At 38.3% G+C, this 18,183-nt stretch overlaps 2 protein-coding genes across 2 annotated transcripts; one reads left to right on the top strand and one right to left on the bottom strand.

The window, feature by feature from the left end:
* The first annotated feature begins 1,025 nt into the window (after positions 1-1,025).
* Positions 1,026-4,819, top strand: maf1a (MAF1 homolog, negative regulator of RNA polymerase III a). The gene is made up of 7 exons (XM_055184162.2): positions 1,026-1,713; positions 1,826-1,954; positions 2,040-2,202; positions 2,314-2,435; positions 2,522-2,641; positions 2,753-2,851; positions 3,215-4,819. Exons 1-7 carry the CDS (start codon positions 1,631-1,633, stop codon positions 3,234-3,236), a joined length of 738 nt encoding a protein of 245 aa, XP_055040137.2. The 5' UTR covers positions 1,026-1,630; the 3' UTR covers positions 3,237-4,819.
* Positions 4,820-5,646: 827 nt separating this feature from the next.
* trib3 (tribbles pseudokinase 3) lies at positions 5,647-9,463 on the bottom strand. Its single transcript, XM_055184160.2, has 4 exons — positions 8,639-9,463; positions 7,699-7,983; positions 7,328-7,620; positions 5,647-7,184 (listed from the first exon to the last, which is right to left on the bottom strand). The coding sequence occupies exons 2-4, from the start codon at positions 7,981-7,983 to the stop codon at positions 6,722-6,724; spliced, it is 1,041 nt and encodes a 346-aa protein (XP_055040135.1). The 5' UTR covers positions 8,639-9,463; the 3' UTR covers positions 5,647-6,721.
* Positions 9,464-18,183: the final 8,720 nt, after the last annotated feature.

Consider the following 18,183-nt stretch of genomic DNA (forward strand, 5'->3'; position numbering starts at 1 on the left):
AGTCAGTAAATGTCATTAAAGTAATATGTTTAAAAGTATGTGATGTCATATATTTGTAGTTTACATCTATATTCAAGTATATTTGTTTTTATGTGTTCCTGTTTCTCAATTGATAAAGAATTGAATAATAAAAATACATCGGTCTGATTCCCTCTGGACACACAAAGTGATAAAATACTTTCTGAATGTACTGAAAGACGTTTGGATAAACGCGTCCAACAAATACAAATGTGGTGTTTGAGTTTTAAATACACAACATACCAGTACCAAAAGCTTTTGCTTTTTTAATACTCTGGGGAAACTATGCAAGTTTGTAAAATAATAACTACAGTATAAAAATAAAGCATAAACAAATCATTTAATAATGTTTATTGCTTAATTATTGTATGGAGGTTCTGGTTTCTGGGGTTCTGGTTTAGCTACGGCCAAATCTCGCGAGATGTTAGATTTGGGGTAGGATTAGGATGAAAACAGCGGCGAGATTTCATTAGATTTTGTATCCCTTCTAGCCACAACCGTATTTTTTATTGAACAAAAGCCACAGGGGATACATTATTAAGCACACAAATTAAAAGGCAGCAAACTCAAAATAAAGCAAGGTATGGATAAGGGATAGTCCACAAAAAGCAAAGGGAAAAAGAAACAATTCACAAAACATTCATAGACACTAAGTGCAAAAAAGAATACAAATAATTAGAAATAAATAACATTGGCAATACATAAAAAATAATCTTCAGAAAGTCAGGAAGTAAATTATAATGAAACCATAATTTCTTTGAGCAACAAAGAAGTTTTAGCAGCTTTCTTATTGGCTGATAAACAAAGAGAGTCACACAATAATTCTAAATCAACACAAAAAAGTCTAAAATTGGGCTTTGAAACAGTTACTTTACATTTATGAAGATAAAACATGCCACATAAAGTAAGCAGTTTTAATCTGTCGCCACAACCGTATAGATTTTACGTTGGTGTAAACTCCACAACAGTAGGTGGCAGTAACACTGTAAATACTATGGTTTCACTGTGACGTCATAACATAAAAAACAGGAGATACAACTGCGTATTACTGCGACTGAAAACTGCAAAACAAAACGCTCATCTTCTGGTGTTGTTTTTTCTGTGAAGCCATAAATCGAAGATTAAGGCTTTTCTAAGCCTTGGGCTTCTCTTCGAGTTCTGATTCAATAGCTGGGATGCATAATTTCCCTCTAAATTTTAGCTTGTTTAATGGCAGGTATTGGAAATTTCACAGTAAAAAGGAAGAGATATTTATTAGACATAGAAGTGCATTAAGCAACCGACGAAGATTATTCACGCGATCGTAAGAAGCTGCACGAGGAGTTTGTGTTTACATTTTGAGTTCATAGAGCCGTTTGTTCTCGAAACAGAGAAGATATTTTAAAGGAGCTTTTGTTGGAGACATCGAGGTTGGTTAATGTTAAACTAGTACTGACTATCTGTTCCGTAATTGTAATTTTAGTCTACGGCTCGTATTTGCCAAACTAACGTTAGTTTGGGTTGTTTTAACGGCGTAGTAACTGCACTACTGCCCGATTGTTGTTTATCAAAAAGATTGACATCTAGCGGTAGTAAAGCGTCATTGCAGTGCTGTCCTTATACTCAGTAAACCATGAAGCTCCTGGAAAACTCAAGTTTTGAGGCTGTAAACAGTCAGCTTACAATTGAGATGGGCGACTGTAAGATTATTGGACGGTACGTTATGTGTATTTATGCACTTTTTTGTGTGTCACAGTTATTTTTACTATACACCTCTTTGTTTTATCTATCTCTGTATTGTGGTCATCATTGGATTTGTCTCCACTAGAATTGAGAGTTATTCCTGTAAGATGGCAGGTGATGACAAGCAGATGTTTAAGCAGTTTTGTCAGGAGGGACAGCCACACGTACTGGAAGCTTTGTCTCCTCCGCAGAGCTCTGGGATCAGTCCTAACAAGTAAGTATTTCACAGTTATCTGCCCCCTACTACAAACAACTTGCTGAACACTCATTGCGTCGTCTTTAAAATATGTTGCTTTCAGAATGAGTCAGAGTTTGGATGAGGGAGAAGGTCCGCTGTCAGACAAATGCAGCAGAAAGACACTGTTTTACCTGATCGCAACGCTCAATGAATCCTTCCGGCCGGACTACGACTTCAGTCGTACCAAAGGCCACGATTTCAGCAGAGAGCCCAGTGTCAACTGGGTAAGAGGACGTTTGGATTATTAAATTGACACATATTAACATATATTACTCTTTTTAATTACCATAAAAATGATAAAAACACTGATAAAAGGTTTATTTCTTTTTCCGCAGGTGTTTAACGCAGTAAACAGCAGTTTGTCTGCTGCTGCCGGGGAATCGTATAGTCACCTGCAGCCTCAGTTATGGGAGGCTATAGACAAGGAGATCATCCTTGCTGAATGTGACATATACAGGTAGATACATAGCATTTAAAACCCAATTCATTGTTTGACTAATCCAATTGCATTATCAGTCAAAATTTGATTGCATTCTGTGACAGTTACAATCCAGATCTGGATTCAGACCCGTATGGGGAAGAAGGCAACCTGTGGTCCTTCAATTACTTCTTTTATAACAAAAGACTGAAGAGGATTGTGTTCTTTACATGTCGTTCTGTCAGGTGAGGATCTGTAGGTCAGAGAAAGCAAACGCATCAGAGTATGATTCTGTGTGGAGTTCAATGAGATTGAGGCTAATGACTGTATTTTTGATACATTGTGGTGGTATTTAGTCTTTTCATGGCTCCAAGAGATTCTGGTATCGGCACTGAACTGGATCTGGAGCTGGATGAGGGCAGCTTTGAGGAAGAGGAGAACATGGATGAAGAGAGGTGAGAAATCATTGTATAGCACTATGAATAGTTCCTTTATTCACTCACTTATTTAATCATTTACTCATCGTTGTGCCATCCGAAACCCATATGACTTTCTTTCATTAAACCAAAAGAAGAATTTTTAAACAGGGTAATTTCCAATTACGACTATTGCAAGAACATATTGGAGTAATTTATGACAAATTTGTCATGTGATTTTTTTTTTTTTTTTGCTGTGCCAAAAATATGATTTCCATGTATTTGCTAGTAAAGGGCAAGCAGCCAAAAGTAACATTGCAGTGTAATTACACACAGTGTTATTTTAATATAACCAGCCTGACAAGCAGTAGCTTGTTTTATAACAAGTGTTCTTTTCAAAAGGTATGGTGCACTGTGTGCCTGATAATGGGATCTCTCAGTCCTGTCCCCCGAAACCAGCAACTTCTTGCCTAAGTTTAAATTTTTGGTATTTTCCCTCCATTCATTTTTTAATTGTGGGTCATTTTCTGAAAAAAAAGAAAGAAAAACAGAAGCGGTGTGGCAATCCAGACATTTTTTAAGTGCTACTCATAGCAATTGAACCATTACCGATACCACATGGCTATTTTGTGTACTTTCCTTTAAGACTTTCCCGATGATGTTTTCTTTACTGGCCTTCGAGGAAACAAAAGTAATGTGATATTTTTAGAGGCATCATCTTTTTAGGTTTTTACTTAGCTTGTTGGATATGCAAGTTGAACTTCACGCTTCTTTTGTGTTCAAGCTTTATAAAAGGCACAAAAAGTATTTCCACTAGATGGCATCTTCCAACTTTCCATGTCATTTGTCTCAGGTTACTCTTTGCAGATGTATTCAGTTTTTATTTTTTAAGTTAAAAGGCATTTCAGGCATTAAACAGGAATGACATTTCAAACAGATGCATGTTTTGATTTATAAAAATTTTATTCATATTCTGAAACAACACTCAGCAACACTATTTCCATACCATTTTAAATTGCCGTCATTTATAGATATTTTACCTTCTTTTTATTTCTTTAAATTGTAATAGTAAGTGTTTCACATCTCTTCCACAACCTGCAAATTTGTTTTGAAGATATATATATAAAAAAACATTTGCCTGGCTACAATGTTATTTTCTCAAAAAGAATAGAAATGTGAGTGGAACGTTAGTAGATTTATTATTATGGACATGATGGGTCTGCTTTTGTTAGCGCTTTGTACTTTGTTACTGTTTTTTCCACTATCATTGGATTTTGTAACATTTGTGAGGTGTATAACATGTGAAGTAAACATTGTAACTCGGGTTTATTTTGAAAAGACTTGCTCGTCTCACAGTTACAAGGGCAAAATTGTCCATCATTAAGAAATTGTTATTTGCGTTAAGTGACTTTGCCGCCTGTGTAACAAAGTTATTTGGAATAGTACCGGGTGTGATCGGATTAACTAGAAATAAGGTGTGAAGAATGAGTACATAGTATTACAAAACTTACCATTCGATGTTCAAATGGGACTTTCAACATCATCCTTTCACATTCAGGCCTGTAGTTGAATCTTTCTACTGAGGATTAAAATACATTGTGTCATGGTAAACGTAGTTCTTATTGTCCAATGTTATTTGATGGGATCAGTTGTTGAAATCTCTTTAAATTCCTTGTCTGTTTTAGATTTGACTGAGACCCTTCAATGTTTGTCATTTTGAGCACTGATGGTATGACAAAAATGTATTTGGATCAGTATAAGAACAGGATATTCAGATTGCTTTGAGTGTTTTTTCTTTCTTTTTTTGTACTATTGATAAACCCCAATTGATTTTAATTTTAACTTTTTTTCTGTTTTTTTAATTCTTTACGAATATACTTTTAATGAATGTTTTTATTATTTCCCCAATGCTGTTAAATAAATCTACCGACTTGAGTGTTCAATGATTGCTATTTTTATTTGGAAATACAATAAGAGCTTGCAGGGATTAAAAAGTACTCTGCATCATTTCTGCATCTCTTTTTGTTTTGTTTTTTTTCACACTTTGCAACTACTGACCCGAACGATGCATTATTGGGTATCATTGTTCAGGTTAACCATTGTCAGGGTTTCCACAGATCCTTGAAATCCTTGAAAGTTTGTGAATCTGGGGAAAAATTCAAGGCCCTGGGAATTTTTTGAAAATATACATGCATAGATACTGTTCATTGAAAGTGTTTAAATCTATTTTATTCAAGAAGTTCTGAAAAAAAATCCATATTATTCCCTGTGTAGTGTAGGATAATATCATATCAAATTCTAGACTTTTTAAGAAAACGTGCTAAACTGTTTGCTTTAAATGCTTATATCTTCTCTATGCGAATGTTGATTCATACCAAAATGCTTTTTTGCATAGTTGTGTTTGAAACATGAAAACGTCTCTGGTTACGTATGTAACTGTTGTTCCCTGAGAAGGGAACGAGACGCTGCGTCTCCCTTGCCATACTTCCTGCGTCCTTGTAACGCCGTCTTTGGCAATATCTCAGATAGCGATATACTTCCTGGCTCCTGCGTCACCCTGTCTTTGTTGTTAACCCTCACCATAGGATGAATTTGATATATACATTGACGCACTTACCACTGTAGGCGTCCCAAAGTGTCACCGCAGTGACGCAGCGCGAGTTCCCTCAAAAGGGAACTGTAACAATGTAACTTGATTTCACTTGAAATGTGTCCCCACAGTCAGTCCTTGAATTTAAGGGTATTGGACCTGGAAAGTCCTTGAAAGGTCCTAAAATTTGAAGTTGACTAAAGTGTGGGAACCCTGCATTGTGAGTCATTAATATGCATTATAGTCTTGTTGATTTTTTTATTTGTACTGGCAACAACAAAATACTTTTATTTTTTAGGTACGACAACCTTTGAACAACAAATGTAGTGTCCACTTCTCGCTAGTAACAAAAAGATATCTACAAATCGACAAGTACTTCAACAAAAAAGGGTCAAAGCATTGCATGCAGGCATCACAAACTAACGTATGTAAGCCTTTGTTTTGCTTGACAGGCACACTGCTAAACCATTATATGGACATTTCTTGTGGTGCATGTCAACATGTTCTGCACCTCCCTGTACAGCACAAATACATAGTTTAACAGATGAAGAGACATTTACAAAAGAGAAATCCAACTGGTGGAAAAACAGAACCCTTTAGAATTCTTCACATGAAAAGGAAACATGAGCACTTTTGCTAACCCGTTGCAGATCCACACAGGCAGACTGGGGAAAAACTCAAATCTTTGGTACTTCAACATGTTCGACAACAGATGTTTAACTGGAAAAGGCACTTTAAATAGTCAAATCTGTATTTTCCACTGCAAAAAAATATGTAAACAGTACATAAAGGCACAAAGTGTGCATCAAGTATCCCAGGATTCAAGTTAGAGGTATAAGAATTTAAATTACACGACAAGGGTTTACATTTACATGGGTGAAATCCATGCATCGACAATACTGTTGAATCTATGGTGTGTGCACAAGCCTTATAAGTTCTTTCTGGACCGAATCCAGTCTTGCCGTGACGAACGTCCACTGAAATGCGAGTAGCTTGTGTACAGCACAAGCCTATCATGCTTTTGTTCACTCACCGTGTGACGTTTTTGGAGCGACCACAACAAATAGAAGTGACACAAAACAGTTACTTCTGCTTAAATGACAGTTCAGCAAGGTCATTTTTCTCCTGTCCCGAACAGCTTAGCAGTTTTTGCCTGGTGAAACACAGCACTGCTATGAATCTGCCACACACTGTGGTGTCGATGCCCTTGAAGCCTGCATACCTTATGAGGCAATCTCTCGATAAAGTCCACTCCCCCGATTGGGGAGTAAGGGAGGTAAACCGAATGAAAGTCTTATTCATTCCTCCTTTTGGATTTATTAACAATCTCCATTCTCACTCGGTTCAAAATCAGGGACCACCTGATCTGTCGAGTGTCTGGTGCTCGAGTGCTGGCTAAGGGATATGTTGTTATTACAATGCAGCCAAGGGTGCAGAAGTATATCTCCAGCTTCTAGCCTCTCGGAGGGAGATTTCCTTAACATGCAGCACACCAAAGACTTAGCCCTGTGCGAAAGAGTTTCTGGGATGGTGAACGCACCCCTGCGAATTTTGCTGAACAGTGCTGTGGGTTCCACGTCCTGAAACGGGTAACGTCCCACTAACATGGTGTAGAGAACAACACCGAGGCTCCACACGTCGGCAGCCTTCCCTGAGTACGAGTGACGCGAGTTTAAGATCTCCGGACCGACGTATGCCGGGCATCCGTGTTTGTCTGTCAGTGAGTCATCATTGCCGTTGAGAAGACAGGAATCCTCCAAGTTTTGCAAGACCAGCTTTGTTCTGGGAAATCAGAGAGAACATTTATCAGTCATCGAGTTCATGTGCTTATGAATTTTAAATATTTGCTTGATGAGCAAGATCTAGTTACACCTATGAGAGTCATGCAACCTACCCAAGTGTTAAATGTACAAGTTGTTACTAACCTCTGTGAGTCGGTGAACACAAACTTGCGCAGTTTGAGGTCTCGTAAAACGACGCCGTTTTCGTGACAATGCGCGACCGCGGCTGCCATCTGGCCGAACAGCCTCACGGCTTCGTCCTCCTGCAGCCGCTTGCAACTGCGCACGTACGAGTGCATGTCACCGTAGTTTCGCTCGAAGAATATGTACACGTTGCTCTCCCCCAGAATCACCTCCGATATTTTACAGATGTTGTTGTGGGGAAGGAGGCGCGTGTAAGGTGCGATGAACTCATGGTACTTCTTCATTGAAAACACCTGTTGGGTACATACAAAAATTGTTATAATATGTAAAAAAATATTCAAGAAATTCTTTAAATCAATCATGATGCTCACCTTGCATGTGTACTCCTGTTCTGTAACCTGATGAATGGCCCTGAATGTCTGAGCTCCTTCTATGGCCTCCAGTAGTATGTAGGGTCCAATACGCGAGACGTCGTGCTTCTCTGACTCTGGTTGTTCCAGGCTTTGGGACAGGGGTCGAAGACAGGGTGCAAGACCCGGAGAGGGAGGCTGGCTAAGTCTGCGGCGCTTACATTTGAAGGTATCATGGTGAGAGTCCTCGAAGTCTACTCGCTTTAGTCGCAGTGAAGGTGTAGCAGATGACAAGTTCATACTCATCTGTGACAAAGACAGTGCAGGTGAGTTCATGTCCACCATAAATACAGATTAGGAAAGTGAATGTAACAAAGGTGAGATTGCAAATAAACTGCACTTGACAACATACTAAAATGCACCGTAACCATGGATCAATACCACGCACAAAACTAAACAAAGATGGGATGGGTTCATTGATGTTGTGTAATGAAACGAAGTAATATAAAAGTGAATGACTATATGCTTGATCAGACTGACTCAAGTTGCTGTTGGCTTTCGTAATGCAGCTCGGCGCCTGTGAGTCATACAGTGTTTAAGTTATTACACATTCAAGTGCACGTCACACAATGACGTAGCTCAGTTTCTTCCACATCACCCTCTTTTACACTCCTCAAGCGCATTTATCCCAAAAATGTATCTTATTTTCTTAAAAAAGCGCTTTCGTGGAGGTTTGGTGTGCGCTTAATAAATAGGATGCCAAGTGCGCGCTGACAAAGTTCAAACAATATTGAGGTGTACCGGGAGTTGCAACATCCCTATAAAGTTTAACCACCAAACTATTTCTCAACCATTTAAATGGGAAAGTTGATCAATAATTGATACCAATCTTTGGTCTTACGTTAATCTACCAAAACTGTGATTCCTAGAGGTTATGTGAAGGTTTGTATGAGTGCCTTACCTCGCTGCTGTAGACAAAGGACCCGCTCCTCTCCAAAACAGAACAATGAAAAGTACGAGCGCACCTAACTTCAGTTCACGTCTACTGGAAGGAGATCATTTCCATTGAAAAAAATAAATAAAACGCAAAAATGATATGAAACGATTACTAATTGTAAACTGTAGTTGAATTTTGGCAAAACAAAAAGGAAAATATGTTTTCCAAGGAATAACAGAATAAATGCGAGTCAGTTTATGAGGACGCGCGTGCAGTAGATCGCATTAAAGAGTCTTTTGCACGTATTGCATAGGCTACAATGCAGTTTTGGCTTCTATCAGTCGTAAACTTTGTCTGTTTTTTCATCCGTAGCAAAATGATCCGTGAAGTCTGGCGGCAATACCGGAGAGCGCGTTTGTTGCTTGGCACCAATGTCTTTGTTCCTTACTCCCGCTGAATGAACGCGTCCTGGGTGTACAATATTTTTCTTCTTTGCGTTTGTTTTCCACTGTGGCTACGGCGTCCTTGGATAGGCAGATAAAGTTGGTGGTCCGGAAAAAAACAAACCTTGACTGTACTGAATGCACGTTACTGTACGTTTGACGATAAGAAAGAAATAGTCCAAAGAAAGTTTAACAAGCCGAAAGTAGTCCGTTAGTTGGTCTTTTTGTTGTTGCTTAATCCTTTGAATGCAAGTAAAGGTCCCGTTATAATAAGATCACAAATCAGACGTGCCCCCTGTTCTGACCGTCCGACTGTAAAGTCTGTATTTGGCTGGGCACGTCTAATATGCTCAGTGTGTTACACCAGCCTGACTCGATGATGCTGTTCTTAGTAAGATTGCGACATCCTGACTCCGCCCCTCGGGTCTGACGACATCCAGTACGGAGCTTCGCAATAGTATGCACTACACTACTGTTATTGAAGTTTGCACGGGTGGGTTGCGAACGCGAATGTTTTCAGCAAACAGCAAACATAGTGTGCACACTGTAGTGTAAACAGTGTCCATAAAATGTCTTCATCTGCATTCGACAACAACAGGTATGTTTAATGGCGGGGAAATACATAAACAAAGCAATGTGATAGAGCGTGCGAGTGTTCACTAAAACCGTACACTATATGTACATACACACGTTAGGTTTGTGCAGTTTGTCGTTGTGAAGAGCAATGCCCCACCCCTGTGTATGACTCAATACTATGTTGGCGTTGCACATTGTATATCACGGCTACGTGCAGGTTGATGACAGATAGACTAAACATCAAGATATCAAAATAGAAGGCATGTTATATGAGCTAAGAGTATTATATTATATAGTATTGAACGCGCAAACTAATTTCTTGTACTGGCCTGTGCATAATAAAGTACAACAAAGTATGCATTAAATTGTTTTAATGCTAAAATAATACAAATTACAAAGTGATGTTAGATGAATATTATTTTATATAACTCTTCAATAAACACCTTGTATAGGTAGTAGTACTGACCCATGCATTTTGGGTTACAGAAAAATTAACCTGTTGCACTGCTTGTTTACCTAGTACAATCTAGATTGCAGTGACCTTCAGTAAGCAGGTTACAGTGACAGACATCGTAACCTGAGAGAGGGCGCACCAGTCATTCGACAGGATGCCTCCACAGCTCTCATGGTTTCAGGTTGAGTCAGAGGTTTCATGCGTGAGTGTGGGTGGAAAGAGGTTTCCTGGGCTGTTCCACCATCACAGGCCTGAGTGGGAGATCAACCACTCCTTAAAATGGAAACATTTCTGCTGCACAATGCATGTTATGTTGTTCCATACAGCAACTGTCCTTAAACACCACAGATGTGTTAAAAATACTGAATGTCAGTGCGCCAACATACTGTATATTTGGGGATTTTGTTGTTCTTGGTTCGACTGAGTCATAATATTATTAATCTAATCTATTTTTATCTAAAAGTTAAAAGTCCAATACGTGTTGACAAAAGAAAGAATTGTGAGGATGAGGCTCCATTTCCAAGAAATCTTCTTCCTGTCTGTTTCCACACATTCTGGATTGAGACATATTGTCTCCATGGGAACAAGCAATGTCCTCACAAAGGCTCTGTCTCATCTTGATGGACATTAATGGTGGTTTACCAGCACGGAAGCACTGGTCCAAAGTGATCAGGAAGTCATGAATATCCTCTCTTCTGTTTTCATCAGCCCGTGACAGCCTTTGGAAAAAAGGCACATTTGTTTCCTCAATGTATTCCAGTTAGCCTTTGATTAAAGATGTGCTAGTTTTTTGGCCTCATAACAGTCTCGCACACCAAGACTTCATGTGTCTGTGAATTAGCCTAGTTTACAAAGTGGGCAGACTATATCAATGTCTAATTGGATTAGCTGTGTGATTGAGTGGGTTATGCTATAAGCCCACTGATGTCTCTCTTGGGGAGAGGCTCCACTACTTCCGCAACTAACACAGTAATCTTGTTAGCAACAATACTATTAGCATAACACTTAAAAGGGACCTTTAAACTACTTGTAACCTCTTCTCAGTTGTACTGATATATCGTATGTATGTTGGCCAATGACAAAAACTAGTCTCATCCTTAAAGGATTTGTCAATTTTCTTAAAAAAAAAAAAAAATCCAGATAATTTACTCACCACCATGTCATCCAAAATGTTGATGTCTTTTTTTGTTCAGTAGAAAAGAAATTATGTTTTTTGAGCAAAACATTCCAGGATTTTTCTCATTTTAATGGACCCCAGAACTTGACAGTTTTGGTTCCGTTTAGAATTGCGGTTTCAAAGGACTCTACATGATCCCAAACGAGGCATAAGGGTCTTATCTAGCGAAAAGATTGTCATTTTTGGCAGGAAAGGTACAGAATGTGCACTTTTGGACCACGGCTTCTCGTCTTCCTCCAGCTGTGTGGCGGGCCGGCGCGACCTCACGTAATTGCGTAATGAAAGGTCACGTGTTACATAAATGAAACCCACATTTGCAGACCATTTTAAACAATAAACGGACACAAAGACATTAATTGGGATCATTCCACATACAACAACGTCGGAACTGGGGCATAGTTTCGCATACGTCATCCGTGACCTCTTGACGTGATGACGTATTACGTGAGGTCGCCCTGGCGCATCACAGGACTGGAAGAAGACGAGAAGTTGTGGTTTAAAAGTGCATATTTTTTATCTTTTTTGCCAAAAATTATAATACTTTCGCTAGATAAGACCCTTGTCCCTGGTTAGGGATCGTTTAGATTCCTTTGAAACTGCCATTTTTAACTGCCTTAAAACTGTTGAGTGTTGGGGTCCATTGAAGTCCATTTAAATGGGGAAGATCCTGGAATGTTGTCCTCAGGAGGACGTGGTTTCTTCTCGACTGAGCAGGGAAGGACATCGGTATTTTGGATGACATGGTGGTGAGTAAATTATCTGGATTTTTTTTAAGGAGAATTGACTAATCCTTTAAAGTAGTTTAGGCAATAATAATAATACAATTATGTATTTGATCATATAAACATGTTTTAAAGGGATAGTTCACCCAAAAACAAAATTTATGTCATTCTTTACTCACTCTCATGTTGTTAAGTCAATATATTTCTTTGTTCTGATAAACATGAAGGAAGATATTTTAGGGAATGTTTATAACCAAACCGATCGGGGGCCCCTTTTTTCCTACTATGGTAGTCATTCCAAATATACATTTTTTATCTTTAAATTTTTTTAATGCGTGAGAATTTTAAATTTGAATGGATTTTGATTGGCTGTCAACGTTTGATCGTTCATCAGCTGGAAACGCTCTGCAAGTGATCCCAACAATTTCATTCCTCATTTCTTTATTGCTATAGTAGTGATAGACTTTGCTATTCTCTTAACCGTTTTGAAAAACTAGTTATCATCACCCACAATGTGAATAGCCCTTTCATTCAATAATGGGCCTTTCATATGTCTGCTGTAAATAATTCTAAACACATCTTATTGTAATCAAGGTTTGTTTTTAAGATGAATAAATGCATAGCCGAAAGTCACACCTGAATCTCTCTAAAGGATACTGTAACAATAAACAAAGGCTGTGTCGTTAATAGTTCACAGCATTAAAGAACGGCTTGAGAATTGACATGGGTGGGTGAGATTACTCTCGTTGTACCTCTCGCCAAAACCACCAAAGTAGCCTACTCCCCACTTACAACACAGAGAGGAGTACCGGACAACCTTGACCTAATGTACCTAATGTGAACTAGACATCAGTATTATTGTTTGCGTAATGGTAAAAAGGCCTTTCTGGAAGATTTTGTCAAACAAAATTATCGTCACGTGTACAGCGCAGAGAGAAAGAGAGAGTGAGAGTAGTCAGCGCTGCAGGTTATTTCCTTTTTTAAGCCTTTTACTCTGGATCCTCCGCAGTGTTTTTGAAAGATTGTGAAAGTCTGAATTCCACAGCCGTGAGAGGTCTTTTACATAAACAACTTACTCAGAGCCTTTAATGGCACATAGAATGACTTTGCGCTCCTGTCCGGAGTCTTTAAAATGTTTAATGTGGCTTTGGACAGTATAAAGGGATGTATGGTTACATAAAGAACCTTTAAAGGATTAGAACATTTTTTTTTAAATAAAATCCAGATAATTTACTCACCACCATGCCATCCAAAATGTCGATATCTGTCTTTGTTCAGTTGAGCAGAGATTATGTTTTTTGAGGAAAACATTCCAGGAGTTTTCTCTGTTTAATGGACCCCAACACTTAGCAGTGGTGGTGCGGTTTGGAAGTGCAGTTTCAAAGCAGCTTTAAAGGACTCTAAACGATCCCAACCGAGGCACAAAGATACTATCCAGCGAAACGACTGTCACCCTTGGCAAGAAAAAAACACTCCTAAACCAACCTCTCATCCTCCTCCGGTCCTGTGACGCGCCAGCGCAACCCCACGTCAATACGCCATCACATCAAGAGGTCACGGATGACGAATGCGAAACTACGGCCCAGTGTTTACAAGTGTGGAGAAAGAGGACTGTCCGACTTTGTTGTATGTGGAATGATACTAATTAATGTTTTGTGTCAGTTTATTGTTTAAAATGTTCCGCAAATGTGCGTTTCATATATGTAACACGTGACCTTTCGGCGTCATTACACAATTGCGTGAGGTCGCGCTGGCGCGTCGAGGGACCGGAGGAGGAAGAGAAGTTGTGGTTTAAAAGTGCATATTCTTTATTTTTCTTGCAGAGACTGACAGTCGTTTCGCTGGATAAGTATGCCTCGTTTGAGGTCGTGTAGGGTCGTTTGAAATTGCAATTTTGAGCTGCATTGGAGCTGTTGAGTGTTGGGGTCCATTAAAGTCCATTAAAATGAGAAAAATCTTGGAATGTTTTCCTCAAAAAACATAATTTCTTCTCGACTGAACAAAGAAAGACATCGACGTTTTGGATGACATGGTGGTGAGTAAATTATCTGGATTATTTTAAGAAAATTGACTTATCCTAAACGTCCACCGAACCTTTCTGTGCACAAAACAGGATCAGAGCTGGAACCACAATGCTATTGCTATTAATGCAATGATATTTTTAATAAACATACATATACCCCTAAATGCTTTGGTCCCTTGAAATGTTCAAGATGTGGTTCCGGCATTGTTTTACAAGGGTAAAAAAGAAATGGTTCTTTTGGACACCAAAAATTATCATCTATGGCACCTTTATTTTTAAGAATGTGGGAGAAAGAAAATCTCAAATTGTTCAGAAACATATTAATATTAATATCAAGTCTTGCAGTGAAAAAAATGAATTAATTCGTTGTGGGATAAAGAAAGTTTTTAAAGTCTTTTAAACTCTTTAATTGCCTTGCTATGTGTATTTGGAGATCAGATGAATTCCCCTTAAATACATTTCCAAAGGGGTCCTCTGTAAACAGCTCCACCCTGTCTTTAGTGTCTATGCTTGTAAATCTTTTCATTTCCAGCAGTTAAGCATTCTCTGTGTAGTCGGGCCCAATAGGCCTATCTGATTTCAAAGCCCAAATGTGTATTGTGTGTGTATTTAACTCTTAATGGGTCATTAATGGTGTAGCAAAATGTAATTGTGGGTACATTCTCACTCTCATTCCCTTGCTTTTTATAAAGAGCCTTATTTTATAATGCTATTGATATCCAAATTTCTATCTCATGAGTAACTTTTAAAGATAAGACGTGTCAACTGGCATGACTGTGGTTTCATAATGTATATTTAATGATTGTTTAAGTTCCAGGAATATCTAAAAATCTTGTGAAACACCAAGATAACATTGACCAAGCCGAACAATCCAACACAGGTTTATTAATATTGACATTATCAGTATTTATATTGCTTGTTCTGTTCAGTCTGTTGACTGTAAGCAGCAGGTCTTGCAACTGATAATATAGCACTGGAAGATTTTGTCCTTTGGTCTCTTAATCACTATAAGCTATTTTGACAACAGCTGTTTTGGGACCTGAGTGAATTGAATACTTCCGTCTGGTCTGGGCTTTATGTGTCTCTCATGTGCTTCAACACCCCCCTTCATTCTTTTAAGATCCAAGCTTTATTTGCTTAGTAAAAAGTGTAGGCTTTACACAATCAATCATATAACATTAAGTAATAAACGTATTGGCACACAAAACACATGTTCAATAAAAAATGTGACATTAAAAACAACTTGAGTAATAATAAAACTGCAGGCCTAGACAATAAAGCAGCTTATGTTTGCCATTTCATGCATGTTGCACAATATTTTGGTTGTTCTTTGGTCGTGGTTGTGTGTTTCACAGTTTGACCTTCTGTCAGTCAGCTTTTAACTTGCTGGAGCTTCTCCAAGAAGCTATAGAAGTTTGTTCTTTGTTGTTTTTTTTATTATTATTTGTGGTGGTGCACACATGTTTTCCCAATGCAAGTCTTATTAAAAAGTGCAATTCTGTTTCCGTTTGTGTACAGTGGTCTTCTTTTGCTAACTAGGTCTGTCTGTATAAGTTCACAGAGTCTATTTAACCTCTCCCTCTTTGTCTCTAAGCACTTGCTGTTGACGATACAGTCATGCCCTGTAATCCAAGCTGGCTGACACAGTGATAGATCAGACACATAAGTGTCAGATCTAAACATAGATGCCCACGGCCTGCAAGTCACTACAGCACCTAATAGTGTATTTGCATAATGTGAGCAGTTGCTTGTATGCAACATGCTGAAGAGTCATCAATGCACGTGAAGATCAAATAAACCAACAAAATCATCAATTCACATATACAGTTCACATGTTCCGGGTCTTTTTTCTCACAGGGGATCACACTGAGATGTTGTGGTTTGGGGGTGATTCTTGCTTTCAATGTGAGAGGTCAAGTTCAAAGCTGTTTGTCAGTGGAGGTCTATCAGGGCCCTGCTGGAAAAACCAGCAGTACCAGCATATGTTGTGTTTTGGTGCTGGTTTGCTAGTGAACACCAGCTAAACCAGCACCAGCTAAACCAGCACCAAACCAGCATTAGCACCAGCTATACCAGCACCAAACCAGCATTACCACCAGCATCCCATGCTGGTCATATCAGCAAGACCAGCGTATGTTGTGTTTTGGTGCTGGTATGCTTAGGGTGACCATACGTGCCATTCTTCCCGGACGCATTCCGTCCAGGATTTTGTGTTCGTCTCCCGGAAGTCGTATTTGTCGACCGCATACGTCATAGAGGATTATTATATTAGGGTGATTCTCACGAAAACTTGGTTTTAAAAATGTCAAGCATGAAAATGTAAAAATTGCTTAAATATACTTTTTTCCCACCAGATATTGAAAAACAAAGTCTGGAGTAAATGGGAACATTAATTTAAAAACTTTTACTTATCATTTAACACTTTTTGTAACATAATTTAAAAAATAAGTCCTAAAAAATCTCATTACCACAACAGTCAGAAAACATCAACACTGACATATTTTCAAAATGACATGACAAACATGAAAGAACATAATTTGGAGATTCTGCACATGCATTTAAAATCAAAGTATTATGCTTCTATTAATTAAATTAACATTTAATAAGCATCTGTTGCGGTAATGATAATCAAAATGTCGTGTAAGCATTCTGACAAGACAATATTTCAAATTAACTGTAAAAAAAAGATCTTACCTGGTAGTCATCTTGAAGTAACTGGTCCATGTGCTTGGTCACTCAAAATCAAACTTTATTAAAATTCTGTATTTGTGCTTAAACTGTTCTCAAAAAGTGTTGCGGAGGATGAGAACATCAGGCATGGACACATAATTTTCCTAATTTTTCTTCATTATTATTATACATGAATATTCAGTAAATATTTTTTCTGTCATCTAAAGTAGTCTAGCAAAACATCCATTTATTTTTTTCTTAATATTTTTGTGTTAATTTGATTAAATTACAACATAACGCATGTTCAAACACAGCCGGACACATTGCGGTAATGAGAATTTCAGCAGAAAATGAGATAAAATTTTCAATTATAAATTCTTATGTTGAAATCACACATTGTGCAAGGTAGAACACAGTATTGTGTTAATTCTGATGCTTTTTAATGTTACTATATTACACATTTTAAAGCTAAAATCATTAGTGCCGTGGTGTTTCAATGGTTTCGTGAGAATCACCCATTATTACAGAAAAGCAACCGTTAGATTTTAAGGTAAGAATGAAACTACGATTGTATATCTTATGTTTTTAACTGAATGGCGTATGCGGTCAACAAATACGACTTCCGGAAGACGCACCGAAATCCTGGACGGGATGCCTCCGGGATGAATGGCACGTATGGTCTGGTTGCATTTTATTTTTTCGTTTTACTGTAATGTACAATACGTTTCTATATTGTAGCTTTCTTGCTTTTGCGTCTTAACAATGTTTTCTGAGTAAACACAGCTGGTGTCATTTGCACAGTAGTCTTGTGAGTGGGTTGAAGCTTGTGTTTAACATGTGGTGAGTGGGTGTGTGTAATGAAGCAAACGCAATTTATTTTTGATGGGCCTGTTTGTTATCTCTTCTGTTTAACTATAGACTGGCATATACACTTTGGTGCATGTTATTTGCATATGTCAAGACACTAAGCAAGGTAAAGATCAGCAGATCTCAATCATTTATTGCGCATACGATAGCTGGATTGTGATCACACACGCATGGTTTGTATTGCAGCCCAGACTCCTGACTACCAGCACAATATTTATTCAAAGCTACTTTCATGGAAGATCAAATACAGCTATTTGCTAAGAAGTGCCTCTTTTGCAAGAAACTCGCTGCTTAGTATGTATCACGCATAAGAAATGTGTCACATCATTACCTAATTGATTTACTTCTCATTTCGCTGCATAGAAAGTCTCTGTTTAGAAGAAATCTTCGCCGGACGATTACTTAATATTCTAGCAGACGAAACAGCGCTTACCTCAGCAGTTTTCTCAACCTTTCTCAACGCAACGTTGAGACTTTTCCACTTGAATTCCACTGCAGCATATCTGAAATAACTGTAAGTCTCACCAGAGACAAACAGGGGTTTTGAACTTTATTTAGCATATCAGACAGGGGGCGAAAAACTGTGGAAAGTCATATCCGTGCATGCTGAGTCATTTTAATAGTGTCATGCATTTTC

The sequence above is a fragment of the Misgurnus anguillicaudatus genome, chromosome 14 (genome assembly GCF_027580225.2).
Source record: "Misgurnus anguillicaudatus chromosome 14, ASM2758022v2, whole genome shotgun sequence".
Lineage (NCBI taxonomy): Eukaryota > Metazoa > Chordata > Actinopteri > Cypriniformes > Cobitidae > Misgurnus > Misgurnus anguillicaudatus.

Excerpts from the sequence above, each read along its gene's own strand:
- trib3 (XM_055184160.2), bottom strand. The coding sequence starts at position 7,983 with ATGAGTATGAACTTGTCATCTGCTACACCTTCACTGCGACTAAAGCGA. Across the intron at positions 7,621-7,698 it reads AACAGGAGTACACATGCAAG|GTGTTTTCAATGAAGAAGTA; the intron begins GTGAGCATCATG and ends TGTACCCAACAG. Across the intron at positions 7,185-7,327 it reads GTGTTCACCGACTCACAGAG|AACAAAGCTGGTCTTGCAAA; the intron begins GTTAGTAACAAC and ends CTGATTTCCCAG.
- maf1a (XM_055184162.2), top strand. The coding sequence starts at position 1,631 with ATGAAGCTCCTGGAAAACTCAAGTTTTGAGGCTGTAAACAGTCAGCTT. Across the intron at positions 1,714-1,825 it reads GACTGTAAGATTATTGGACG|AATTGAGAGTTATTCCTGTA; the intron begins GTACGTTATGTG and ends TGTCTCCACTAG. Across the intron at positions 2,642-2,752 it reads TTTACATGTCGTTCTGTCAG|TCTTTTCATGGCTCCAAGAG; the intron begins GTGAGGATCTGT and ends GGTGGTATTTAG.